The sequence below is a fragment of the Mastomys coucha genome, unplaced genomic scaffold (genome assembly GCF_008632895.1).
Source record: "Mastomys coucha isolate ucsf_1 unplaced genomic scaffold, UCSF_Mcou_1 pScaffold22, whole genome shotgun sequence".
NCBI lineage: Eukaryota > Metazoa > Chordata > Mammalia > Rodentia > Muridae > Mastomys > Mastomys coucha.
The window spans coordinates 175,160,938-175,174,248 of record NW_022196905.1 but is presented as its reverse complement, the minus strand read 5'-3'; the positions used below and the strand labels follow the sequence as shown (position 1 = coordinate 175,174,248).

Genomic DNA, 13,311 nt, shown 5'->3' with positions numbered 1-13,311 from the left:
TCTCTCTCTCTCTCTCTCTCTCTCTCTCTCTCTGGCTTAGGGTTTTTAAGACAGGATCTCATTATGTAGCCCTGGCTGTCCTGGGCCTCATCATGTAGACCAGGCTAGCTTCCAACTCAGAAATATGCCTGCCTCTGCCTCCTGAGCACTGGGATTAAAGGCGTGTGCCACACCAAGCCCATCTTACTTGATGATTTCTTTCAAGTCCAAATGTTTTTTTATTTACATAATATGCAAATTTTCTTTTTGTTGCTGTTATTACTGTATTCTGTATTAATTTTATTTGGAAAAAGATTTCTGAATTTGCTGGCTTAAGTAAACAGAACAAGCTCTGAATCTCCAACAGGACACACTAGAGTGGTTTCTGAGTACTGCACTCATTTAAATTGCTGCTACTAAACATGAGCCAACACACAAGAGGCTCTCCCCTTCATGATTCCTCCTAATGCAGCACCTGTGTGGCCTTTGAGTTTTCATCAGTGACCACAGCCAGGCACAGCTTACCACCACTTTGTTGGTGTGTACCAAGTATTTATTTTCTCTCCCTACTAGATGACTTTCTTGCTATCCTGTTCATGCAGTATATGACACATTTAATATGAGCTAAAGGGGCTCTAAACAACATTAGCATCACCACACCCCACCATAACTATAAAATAATTTAGGATAGATGTGAAACATCTGCATTAGCTAGGAGATTCTAGTTAAGTGATAATGGGAGAAGGGACCTGTGAAGCCATTATCACTGGTCAACATGAGCTGAGGACAGGCCAAGACTTGGGAAGAAGCTGCAAGGAAATCACTGTGAGTTTGAGGTCAGCCTGGTCCACACAGCCAGGTCCAGGCCACCAGACCTACATAGTGAGACCCTATCTTAACCTCCACCATGGAGGGAAGCTCATTAATACACAGGTGACACATTCCATCCTGCAGAAAAGCTCATTAGGCTCTGAAAGTAAACAAGCAGGCCTCCCCTTATGACATACATCCAAACAGGAAGGACCACTAAGAGACACTCTCAAACCAGCTGAGCTGCCGAGAACACTCTGCCACCCTGTCCAGCCGGAGATATGGTGAGCTCCAGGTTTCCAGCTACCATGAGCTGTGCTCCGTGCTGGGATGAGCTTTGGATCATGCAGCTGTCACAGAGTCGTTTCAGCTCCTGTTAAAAAACCTTTCAGGCAACCCTAATGAAACTCACTGGTTCACCAACTTGAGTATTAGTAGTACCCTTCCTTTGGTCTGTCATCTGAGACAAGTCAATGTCTGCTCATGTCTCCCAGGAATAGTGTCACACAGCATAACTCCATCTGAACTGTTGCTGAGGTAGTAGGTGAGGTAGCAGCTATTACCTGTACATCGTAACCATCCCAGCCTTTGTTCTGGCACTGTACCACTTTGGGAGTATAGGCATCACAACCGGCTGTGCCTCCAACACACTTCAACTGTGGAATAGGGTCCAGCCTCCGGGAGGTGGTGTAGCGGTCGGAGTAGAGGGTAAGAGCTTTCACATCCCGCAAGAGTATTCTGTCTGAAAGAACACACAGCAAGGTGAGTACCTGTGAGGCAAGTGTGAGCACCCCAAAAGCAGACGGAGAATCAGCCTCATTACCTCAAGCTAAAACAGAAAGACATCCTAATGAGCAGGTTCAAAGCCAAGTGTCTCTCTTGGCTTTTGAGAGAGAGGACTTACAGCCACCCCAACAGCACCCAGGCCCTTCACACAATGACCACACTGAAAACCTCTCATCACTGTAAGCTAGTAGTTTCTTCATCACAAGTTATACATAATCTTTGCTAAAACAGAAGAAAAGTTTTATATAAAACTACTGCACAGTAATATTCATAGTTAATTAAAAATGGCAAAAAGATACAAAAATGTCTCTACATTCAATGATTTAAATGCCTACCCACTAGAAAGAAGACATATTCTAACCTAGTTTTTTCTGTTATAATTAGAATGCAATCTCTGTCTTTTTATTTTTTTACATTCATTTATTGTGTGTGCAGGAGTTGTGCACGTGCGCAGGGCACAAATGGCATGGGGGGCATATCAGAGGACAACTCTAGGGAGTCCACGCTCTCCCTCCACTACTTAGGTCCTGGTATCTAACTCAAATCCATCAGGCTTGACAGCAACAGCCTTTTTGCACTGAGCCATTTTGCCATCATCGTCATCACCATCATCAATATTCAGGAACTATATAAAACCCTTTCTGCCCTTCCCCTATCCCACTAGTGCTCTTTATTCCCCAGACAGTTACACCTCCACTTTCAGTAATCAGTACACGTATACTGTGTATCTAAAATGTCTAGGACCCACAGATGAATGAAAATCTATGCAATGGCTCTGGGTTATCACCAGTTGTATCCACTTTACTGCTGATGGCATAACTTTATTATGTAAAACATTACACTGTGTATATAAACGTTCTTCCTTACCCGTTCACCTGCTGCTAGACACCAGGTTGGTCTCCAAGCTCAGTTACTGTGAACTGTGGTAACATGATGCGCAGGCACCTATGTGGTGTGTTGGCTTGGAGACTTTGGGTAAATACCAAGAAGCAATAGAGATGTATTTTTTTTAACTATTGTTGGGCTTTTTTTTTTTATTTGAAGGCACCTCCATTCTCCCTCCCTATTCTTGCTGTGTATCCTGTACTAGGTAGGGTAAAGTAAAGAAACTAGAACTCACGCATCAACTAAACTAATGGAAAAAACATTTTATACAAATGGAAATTACAGAGGGCTCAGCTTTATACAAACCTTGACAACAGTACACTACTACTATGTACTCATGTTTACACACATTAACGTTGACAGCTAAGAGTGAGAAAACATGCACGAGGGAATCAAAAACAAAGTTCAGAAAGTATCTTGAGGAGGAAGGGAAGTCGCTGGGAGAATCTATACACTCCACTGTTGGTATGTGGTGTGTGGAGCTCATCAAAGAGTCACTGAGAAGCAGAGGCACTAGGACCAACTCCAGAAGGTAGTAGCTGGCTCCTGCTTACCTCAAAACTGACATGTGGGACAGTACAGGCACTTTGTCAGAAAGGTGGCCATCTCAAGGCACAGAATAGTCACCAGATAACAGGATGAGAGGGTTGGGAAGGGGGCCTGTGCTAGAAGACCACAGTTACTGCCTCTTTAAAGTACCAATCCATAGGAAAATCATGGCAAGAATTTTTCACCATCGGGGTCTTTAAACCAAACATCTTAGCCAAAATCAGACACCAGCCATTTTGATGGTTCTACACAGGAAGAAGCATATATATATGTGTGTGTGTGTGTATATATATATATATATATATATATACACACACACACATAAGCATATCTATATGTATATATATACACATATATATACACACATATATATCTACATGTAGATATATATGTAGATATATAGAGATATAGATATAGATAGATATAGAGATAGAGATAGATATAGATAGAGACAGATATAGATATACATAGGTATAGATAGATATATAGAGACATATAGATATAGATAGAGCGAGAGAGAGAACAAAAGAATGAGAGCAAGCTCTGCTTTCACTAGTTTCTTTAATATATTGCAGAGTGAGGGTCATGTTGCCCACAGTTCCATCCCAATGTCACCTTTTCCTTTTAAAAGCCAACCTTACTTTCTCCAGCTCCCCATTTCTGTGACAACACAAGAGCCTGAAAAATACCCAGTCAGAGCACAACTGTTTAGACCCTTGTTAGATTACCTCATTAAACATAAGCACACAGCAAGTGTTGCTCTTTAGCCTGTTTCTTTAGTGTGTGTGTAAGGGTTGCATGCCGTCCTCCGTGTGTGAGGTCAGAGGGCACCTTCCGGGAGCTGCTGGTTCTCTGGTTCAGCTCAACCTCATCAGGCTTGTATGGCAAGTACCTTTACCCACTGGGCTATCTCACTAGGCCTAGTCATTTCTTAATCATAAGCATGGTCAGTCATTTCTGTTAGCAGACACAGATCTCCATTTACACTTTACTGATCAAACAGACATCAAAACAAATTTAAAATTGGCCTTACAAACAAAAATGCCTCAAGAGCAGGTTCAATGTTTACAGCCATGAAAGGTTAACTGACTAAAAGCTCCAGGGGGTCTGATGTCCTCTTCTGGCATCCACCAGCACATGCACGCACATCCAAGAATACACAGAAATCTGGTTTGTGTATATAAAAAGTTAAATATGTACTATAAATTATATATTATAAATTGGCACACAATTGGAAACGCTAACCAATAAATTGACTCCAAAACTTGGACCTGTTGGTTGACTATGAGGCCCTTCAATTCAAGGTGGGGGGGGGGGGGAATAACTGAACAAACGGTGCAGGGTAATGGGCTATGTTTAGACAGCAGATCCTGCCACACAGCACACACAGCAAACAGCTCCTCCCTAGCTGGGTATAACCCCTGCACTTGGGAGACTGAGGAAAGAAAAGCATGAGTGGGAGCTCAAGCTAGGCTGAAAATCCAGAACTTGTCTCAAAAACAACAAAACTGTTCACACCAAACGCAAAAGACTGACTAGCAAGATAAATGGGGAGTGCTGACCATCATGGAGATTTGATCACAGACTTCTTCTAGTGAACAGCTGGGTTCATGGTCGGTTTGCAAAATTCAGCTTCAATAAGATGAAAAAAGGGAGGAAGAAATAGGCTCCAGAATGTTATCTGACTCCAGACATAAAGATGAAAGAGTAACTATGCTAAAAACAGCAGTGTGTAAATCGACGCAGTGGTTGTCCTGTGTACTCACAGATGAATGAATCACTCTGGGACTCCCTTCTGCAAGCACATGACCTGGCTAAATGCAACTATGTAATTAATTGCATATTGCTCTTATCTTTTTTAATACAGTTTATTAAAAGTATTAACACAGTCTTATTTACTTAGGAGGCAGGAGCAGGAAGATCAGGAGGAGTTCAAGGCCAAGGTCTGCTACACACTGAATTTAAAGCCAGCCCAGGCAACATGAGACCTTGTTTCAAAAACAAAAACAAAAACAAAAACAGGGGTGGGGAGTTCTAAATTTTTATTTGTATATGTGTTTGAGTATGTGGAGGTCAGGACACGATTTCTGGACACTCTCCTTTCACCATGTGGGTCCCAGGGATCAGAACTTAGGTCATCAGGCTTGGCTGTAAGCACTTTCACCCACTGTCACCCATTAGTCATCTACAGTTTTAATAAAAATTTTTGGTTGCAAAGCTTGGTTCATCCTCTTTATATAAATCACAAAATTCTCAAAAACATAAAGAAAATAAAGGTGGTGCATTCAGTATCAATGTTACATTTTTTCAACTTCTGAAATATTATTTGTTTTCACTTATAAATTATATTGCATTTTAAAAATGAATAGTGGATCAAATCATGAAAAGTATAGTAACAAGAAATCATAATACTCAGTGAATATCAAAATTTTACTCACTGCTAACGTGGCAACCAATTACTTCCCTACTTTAAAAATAGTTACTAAAGTTTAAAAGTTTAACATGCAGCCTTATTTCCCAGCAGGAAATATACTCATTAACAGTCTTCACTTATAAGGGAAGCTTCACTCCATCCTTTATAATGCTAGCTAATAATTAAAACAGAGTTAGACAGAGTTAGAAATGTTTTCGACTTCCTTTTCTAACCCTTAAGAGACAGATACAGACAAGGAGTAATTAGCGGTAAATCGCTGGTACAGTGCCAAGATCATTACACAAATTGTTCTCCAATCCAAGTGGGCAAAGGGTAACAAGAAAGAGAAGGCCAATTTAACACAGTGATTAACCATCCTGGTAGAAACAGAATAAACTGATATTGTATCTCTTATGAAATCAAAAGAATTTATTATCACTTGAATGGTTAGCCTTGGCTACAAGGAAGTTTAAGGTCAGCCTAGGCTACATAATCCCATGTCTCAAAACACAAAAAGGAAAACAAAACAAAACCACCTATAGAGACCCTGTCTCAACCAAAAAAATAGCAAATAGATAAATTAAATAAAATATAAATCACTGAGTTTAATTCTGAAGGTGCAGTCAGCAATAGCCCTGAGCAGACGCTTAGGAAACTTCTGGAGTTCACATTTGAAGAATCTTTACTAATGAATGTTTGACTTAAACCTTATCTTCATTACACAGTGTTAACAAGGTCAGCTGCAGACAAACACAATACTTAACCTAGGGGCAAAAAGAAGGAAAAAAAGTATGTTTCTAATAAGTGGAGGTAAGGTAACTAACTGATGATGCAGCCAGAAGGAATCCACTGGCAGCCATGTGCAAACTTAATTCCCTTTCCCTATGAGATAAAGACCTAGAATGTAACCACTTTGGGAGCCAAGGCAGAAGAACCTTGTCAAGGCTAGTGAGGTGACATATGAAACAGTGTCTCCAAAACAAAACAAAACAAAACACAAAAAAACAAAGTCTATCGGGTAGGAGAGATGGCTGAGTAGTTAAGAGCACATACTGCTCTTCCTGAGGACCTGAGTTCAATTCCCAGCACCCATATCAAGTGGCTTACACCTGCCTGTAAGCCCATATCAAGTGGCTTACACCTGCCTGTAAGCCCAGCTCTGGAGGTATCTCACGCCTCTGCCCTCTGTGGGCACTTGCGTTCACGTACACATATCCCACACATATATATAATTAAAACATAAAAATAAATCCTTCAAAAAGTCTAAAATTTCCAAGAACTATATCAAAGTTTGCTATACTAAGTACAAATTACTACCTCATACATAAAAAACTAAAACAATAAAAATGGTCTATGACTTTAAAAGTTACAATATTAATACACTAAGAGGAATAATGATTTGAATGTACCACAGGAGAATTCAATAATGCAAAAAACACTGAACTAAATTGACATCACTAACTTAACATGACTTTGGCTAAGGCAATAAATTTGTCTGTTCATAAGTTTCATCACCTATAAAATTAAGATTGTAGTCTTTGAATTTATTGTAAGCCTTAAATATGACTTATTAAAATTGATTGGTAGAAAATTTTAAGAACTATATTCACAGGAGTATAATTATCATAACCTCAAAATCCCATTCTCTGGAGAGCTTTTAAGTTTTAAGAACAAATTACCGGCCCCAACTTGTTACTCTAGACAAAGCACACCAAGACTCCCATGAATGCCAGACTCAGAATTCAACGTCTCTTCTCAGGTGTCAATTTTAAGGTAAATGAAAGGCCCCTAACTCAATTCTCCCTACACTTGGCAGCATCTCAGGAGACAGATTAACACTTTAGTCGCTCAAGCCAAGCCAGAAGGTTTGCACATCCTTATCTGCCCCACCCCCCCAAAAAAGCACAGGGTTTCTCTCTGCAGCCCTGGCTGTCTTAGCACTTGCACTCTACCTCAAGCTGGCCTTGAATTCTGAGATCCCACAACCTCTACATCCCTAGTGCTAGGATTAAAGATATGCCCCTCACTGCCACCTCCAATCCTTATCTGCCTCTTCACACCCCAATCAGAATACCCAACTTCAAAACCTGTGAGATAATCCAACTCTATTGGGTCTCTCCCACCTAAGGAGGTCACTGCTCTGGGAGCCTTCTATAAAAATCACCTTTTACCTGTTTCCCTCCCACCTACATTTCAGCCTGTTTTCCAAATGACAGCCCACATGAACTTTCATATTTTTAAATGGTATCATTTACACCTCCCACCCTTTAGGGTTCTGAAAAACATCTCTTTAATGGTGTCTTCTTTCCTAATCTATATGTATTTTTAAGTTCCCTTCTTAATCAGTGTCTACAACTGATTTCAACTACATGACAAGCTGCACTCTCGGTAGACAAGGTACAGAGAGCTTAGGCAGGGAGTTCTCAGCCTTTAATGCAGTTCCTCATGCTATGGTGACCCCAAACATAAAATTATTTTCACTGCTACTTCATAACTGTAATTTTGCTACTGTTATGAGTAGTAATCAAAATATGTTTTCCAATGGTGATCCCTTGTGAAAGGGTCATTTGACCCTACTCAAGGGATTGCGACCCACAGGTTGAGAACCACACTGGCTTAAAGGATTATTCAAGAAAAAAAATGAAAATGTTTAAGTAAATCTTTGAATGGTGCTTTTTTTTCCCTTCCAGAAGTATTACTAAGTGTTTACACAAAGTAAACAAAAAATAAATTAAGGAGTTGCTGAACTACACTTTAATAATCGATATTCCAATCAGGTACCTTCATAAAACAGTTCCTAAAAGTCTTAAAGTGAGGTAAAAACCAATTGAGTTAACGATGCAAAATATTTTGGTGCTTTTCGTTCCAGAACAATAATTTTACAGCAAAAGTAGACTAAGAACCACCAGGAAGTGGTTCACCCTTAATTTAAATGTGGTTGTTTTTCTTCTTCTAATTCCCCTGAGTCTACATCGCCAAAGTTCCCCAGGTTTTGAATGAATTCTAATCAGGCCTCTCGTTTTTCAAACAACCTTCTAGGATTACTTAAGCAAAGTGTACGGGTGATTTATTCCAAACAGCTTGGCAAGGCATTCTTATCAAATTAAAGCTCAGTCAGTGTGAAGTGCAGATCTACTGCACTGACCCACTTCAGCACACACGAACAAAAAGTATGTTACAAAAATAAACCTGTTGCTTAAATTCAAAACCCAGGCATACACTGCCATTGCTGTATTTTCCATGCCTGACAGCTTTCCACTCCAAACCAAAAGTGTCATTGTAATTGTCAGCTAGTTTATTTCTACCACTTAATAATGGGGAGTGGTGGCGAGCGAGAGCGCTCCCCATCTAACCAATTCTCATGTATTATCACATAAAAGTTAAAAAAACAAACAAACAAACGTATTTTAGATTTCTCATGCACGGGGAAAAGTACGAAGAAAGATAGTATAAACAACGTAGTTTACAGCGCTACTTAGAATAAACAGCAGGAATCCAGGTTTGCGGTCCTAGCCCCTACTCGGGTCTCAGACTGCTGGTAGCACGGTAACTACGAGCCATAGCAACAGGCAGCCAGGACAACAGTGGGCGAGGATGACATCAAACAGCCATGAGAACAAGACAAGATGCGCAGGTGAGAGTCAAACTAGTCATCAGGACTCCAGGATTGCGGCCTACAGTACAAGAAGAGCGGACAATCTGGGAGCCCAGGGACCTGGGGGAACTTTTCAGAACGGATTCGTGTGCCCCGTCCACTCCTAGAGGAAAAGCAAAGAAGCCAAGAGAGGAAAGATAGGAGGAAAGTGGTCAAAAGGGGATGGCGACGAAGGGGATGGGCACCCGCGGGGAGGCACATACCGGGGTCGTTCCAGCACAGCGCAGGACCGGCTACCAGCAGGAATGACAGGGGGAGCAACAGCGGGCAGCGCACGGCTCTAGGGCGGCCGACAGCGGCCACAGCCATGGCGCTGGATGAAGATGGCGCTCGGCGGCCCGAGACCCGCTGCGGAAGAGTGCCAGCCGCTGTGAGGCGACAACGGGAACCCACCACGAAAGGACCAACTGACAGCAGCGAGACGCAACGACTCGTCATCATGCGCCAATATGACGTCACTGCGCTGCGAACGTAGGCGCTCGTGATTGGGCGGCGTTCGCCCCCCCCTAGAGTCACACCTTCTCCTGGGCGGGACCAGACAGGGCGCTGTCGCGTGGGCGGAGTCTAGGCGCAGACAGTCTGAGACCTGTAGTACCCTAGTTACCCTAGGGAATGCCCGAATTTTCCAGAAGGTTTGTTCGGTGCAACGCTGCCAAAGTTTGAGAGGTTAAAAAACTTTCTGAGCCGGGCGGTGGTGGCTCACGCCTTTAATCCCAGCACTTGGGAGGCAGAGACAGGTGAATTTCTGAGTTCGAGGCCGACCTGGTCTACAGAGTGAGTTCCAGGCCAGCCAGGGCTACACAGAGAAACCCTGTCTCGAAAAACCAAAAAAAAAAAAAACTTTCTGAAAGGGAATTCGAGGAAGTAATCTAGTATTGCTTAAATTCAAAATCTCAGTAACCTTTCTTCTTTTTTTTTTCCGAGACCAGGTTTCTCTGTGTAGCCCTGGCTGTCTGGAACTCACTCTGTAGACTAGGCTGGCCTCGAACTTAGAAATCCGCCTGCCTCTGCCTCCCAAGTGCTGGGATTAAAGGCCTGGGCCACCCTGCCCGGCTCAATAACCTTTTTGAAGGTTGTTTTGCAGGTTGGAGACTTAACACCACCCTGCCTAGGACTGGTGTTCAATTACCTTGTTCTAAAATGGAATCAGGTGAAAGGCACCAAGGGAATGACTTAGTGATTTCCAAGCATGGCACCTTTGAACAGTTCCTGAAACATAGAGACCTTAAGAATGTACAAGAAGCCAAGAGTCTATAGATAACCCCCCAGACAAAACGTTTCTCTGTGCTTTGAAGTTGGCTGCGAGTCTGAGTTTCTTGGATGTGGTCATTCAACAAGTACATGCTGAATACCTAATATAACATAAAATATAAAATAAGACAGCCACTGTTTTAGCCATGGAAAATAGCAAGATAACTTAAGATGACATAGCACAGGACAAAAATTAAAAAAAATAATAAGTTTGTTATCAAAAATAAAACAAGATAATACACACCAAGAAGCAAATTCTGGAAGGGCCTGCCTGGGGAAATGACATTGAAGCTTGAGATGTTAATAATAAGAAAATAACTCAACTTATAAAACAGTAGAGGTTATGGCCTGGTTAACATCCCACCCACCCACTCTCCCCCTCACCTCACTTCAACCCCTTTCACGTCTATCCCCCCTCACCCCTACCTACCCCTAACCCGATACCCTGCTCTGGCTATGTTTTGAGAAGCAGTCAGTCATCCACACAGCCTTTTTAGGTTGAGATTCTAACACACTTGTCAGAACCTACCTGGCAGGTACTGCCCTGGTTAGTGTAGATACAATGGAGAATTTTAAAGTTGGAGGCATGAGATAGGCAAACAAGACCAGTGAAACTAAGTTTCTAAGAAACTAAGAACAGGAGACAGGACATGGGAGCTTTGAATGGAACCCAGCAATCTTAAAATCCAAACAGATAATACAGAATTCTGTCCTTCATTGATGGATTTGGAGGCAAGTGTTACGTGTACAAGCAAGCAGGCCAAGTAGACAAAAGATAGCCACACACAAAGTTCGAAGCTAATGTAAAGTCTGGCTGTCTTTGATGCCATAGAAAGAGGCAGATAGGCATAAAATTTAAACAAGGCAAAGAGGAGCGAAGGACCAAGCTTTGGGATTATACTGCTGTTTCTCTTTTCTCTTTCTTTCTTTTTTTTTTTTTTAAGGGAGTGAAAGATCAAGATTTTATTGTCTTCATAACAATATCTGCTTAGAACTGGATCACATGGCCCTTTATCTTCTTGTTGCCTCCCAGTCTTTCATCTCTTAATAGCCAGCAACCTCTTAGATCTGCAGCTGGGTTCAACGCACTCCAGTCTCCGCACAATAATCTTCTTTGTAGTTTTAAACTTTTTGCGGAAAGTAGGCTTAGTCTGCCCACCATAGCCACTCTGTTTCCTGTCATAAGGCCGCTTTCCCTGGGTGTTCAGAGGCCTTGCCCTTCTTGTACTGTTTCACCTTATGGGGTTGGTGCTTCCCACATTTCTTGCAGAATGTCTGGTGGGTCTTAGGAACATTCACCATGTTCACAGACACGCCATCAGCTCAGAAAACTATACTGCTGTTTATATCTTGAGTAGAAGATCCTAGAAATACTTTTAAAAGAGATCTCTGGTTAAAAAAAAAAATAGCAAGCAAGGAAAGCAGTGAGGTGGCTCTTCTTCAGTTTGATCCCTGACACCATATGCACTGGTTGGTGGTGGTGGTTTGTGGGGGGCAGAGGGGTGTTTGTTTGTCAACTTGACATAAAAGCTGAAGTCATCGGGGAAGAGGGAATCTCACCAGACTGGTCTGTTGACAAAGCTGTAGGAACATTTTCTTGATTAGTAATTGAGGGAAGGGCCAAGCTCCCTTGCTTACTCAGGGTGATATCAGAACTGGGCCAGATGGTTCTGGGCTATATAAGAAAGCAGGCTGAGCAAGCCATGGAGAGTAAGCCGGTAAGCATTGTTCCTCCAATGGCCTCTGCTTCAGTTCCTGCCTTCAGGTTCCTGCCTTTGAGTTCCTGCCCTGACTTTCCTCAAAGAAGGAAATGATGACCGAATGATAAGATGAAATAAACTCCTCCCCAGGTTTCTTTTGGTCAGGAAGTTATAATCATAGCACTAAAAAGAAAATTAGACACCATATTAAGGTTAAAGGAGAGAACTCCATAAAGCTATCTTCTGACTGCTACAGAGTATTCCTCTCCATACCCAGAGAGAGAAAGACAGAGAGACAGAGAGACAAGGAATAAAAAAGAGTAAAGAAGAAAACAGAAAAGGGAAGTAACAATATGGTAGTTGGGAGAGAAAATGATCAGTATTGGCCACTGTTGCTGGAAAATTGGAGCAAGAATAAAGGTGGCTTTTGGATTTTAGAATGTAGAGTCACCTAATTACCTTTACAAGAAGAACTTCCATGATCCCAGCCCCCAGCATATCATTTATAGTTCTAGACTGTGATTTTAAAACATGAAAGGGTGTCCTAATTTATATTCTAGTGAGAACTGAGCCAAATAAGTAATGGGTGCCCTGACAGAAAGCAGGTGATAAGATGGGTACTACCATAATGAATAGAATGGTTAGGTAAGATCCTTGCAGAAGCCAGGTGGAGCTGGGATCTAAATCACATCTCATGTGGAAGGAGGGATTCTTTCCTCCTCTCTGTGGGCACAATGCAGAATATTTCTGTGACCTAACGTGTTGTGGAAGAATTTGTCTACACAGCAAACAAACAGATCTCAACTGGATACCACTCTGCTCTCATTAACATTTGAATTCTGGTACGTCAGCTGGGAGTGTCAGATCTCATAAGTTCAGGGCTAAGTATATACAGCTATCCCACACTTGGGTGCCAGTCTCAAATCCCATGTAACGATACAGGATTCACTGGCTCACCAGCTGTAAATCCTCTCTCTTTCTCTCTCTCTCTCTCTCTCTCTCTCTCTCTCTCTCTCTCTCTCTCTCTCTCTCTCTCACACACACACACACACACACACACACACACACACACACACACACTTTGCAAGTATGTCTAGAACATGCTTCAGAATAAAATAAAGAAAAAAATATATGGAGAAGCAGACATGGGTAGGGAGAATAAATAAAGCAACTAACAGGTAATTGAGAGCTGAAAGTACCCCATGCTATATAGGAGTTCACTATAATGTTGTTGGTACTTTTTTTTTTTTTTTTTTTTTTTTTTTTTTTTTTTTTTTTTTTTT

The 13,311-nt window shown here is 41.8% G+C and overlaps 1 protein-coding gene and 1 pseudogene across 1 annotated transcript in view; both read right to left on the bottom strand.

Moving 5' to 3' along the window:
• Positions 1-9,528, bottom strand: part of Saraf (store-operated calcium entry associated regulatory factor) — a 17,886-nt gene extending 8,358 nt beyond the window's left edge. Inside the window, exons 1-2 of the mRNA XM_031339529.1 lie at positions 9,281-9,528; positions 1,353-1,531 (exon numbers count right to left, since the gene is read on the bottom strand). Of these exons, the coding sequence (XP_031195389.1) occupies positions 1,353-1,531; positions 9,281-9,518 (417 nt within the window). The 5' untranslated portion in view covers positions 9,519-9,528. The remainder of the gene's footprint in view (positions 1-1,352; positions 1,532-9,280) is intronic.
• Positions 9,529-11,316: 1,788 nt separating this feature from the next.
• LOC116071327 lies at positions 11,317-11,630 on the bottom strand (annotated as a pseudogene).
• Positions 11,631-13,311: the final 1,681 nt, after the last annotated feature.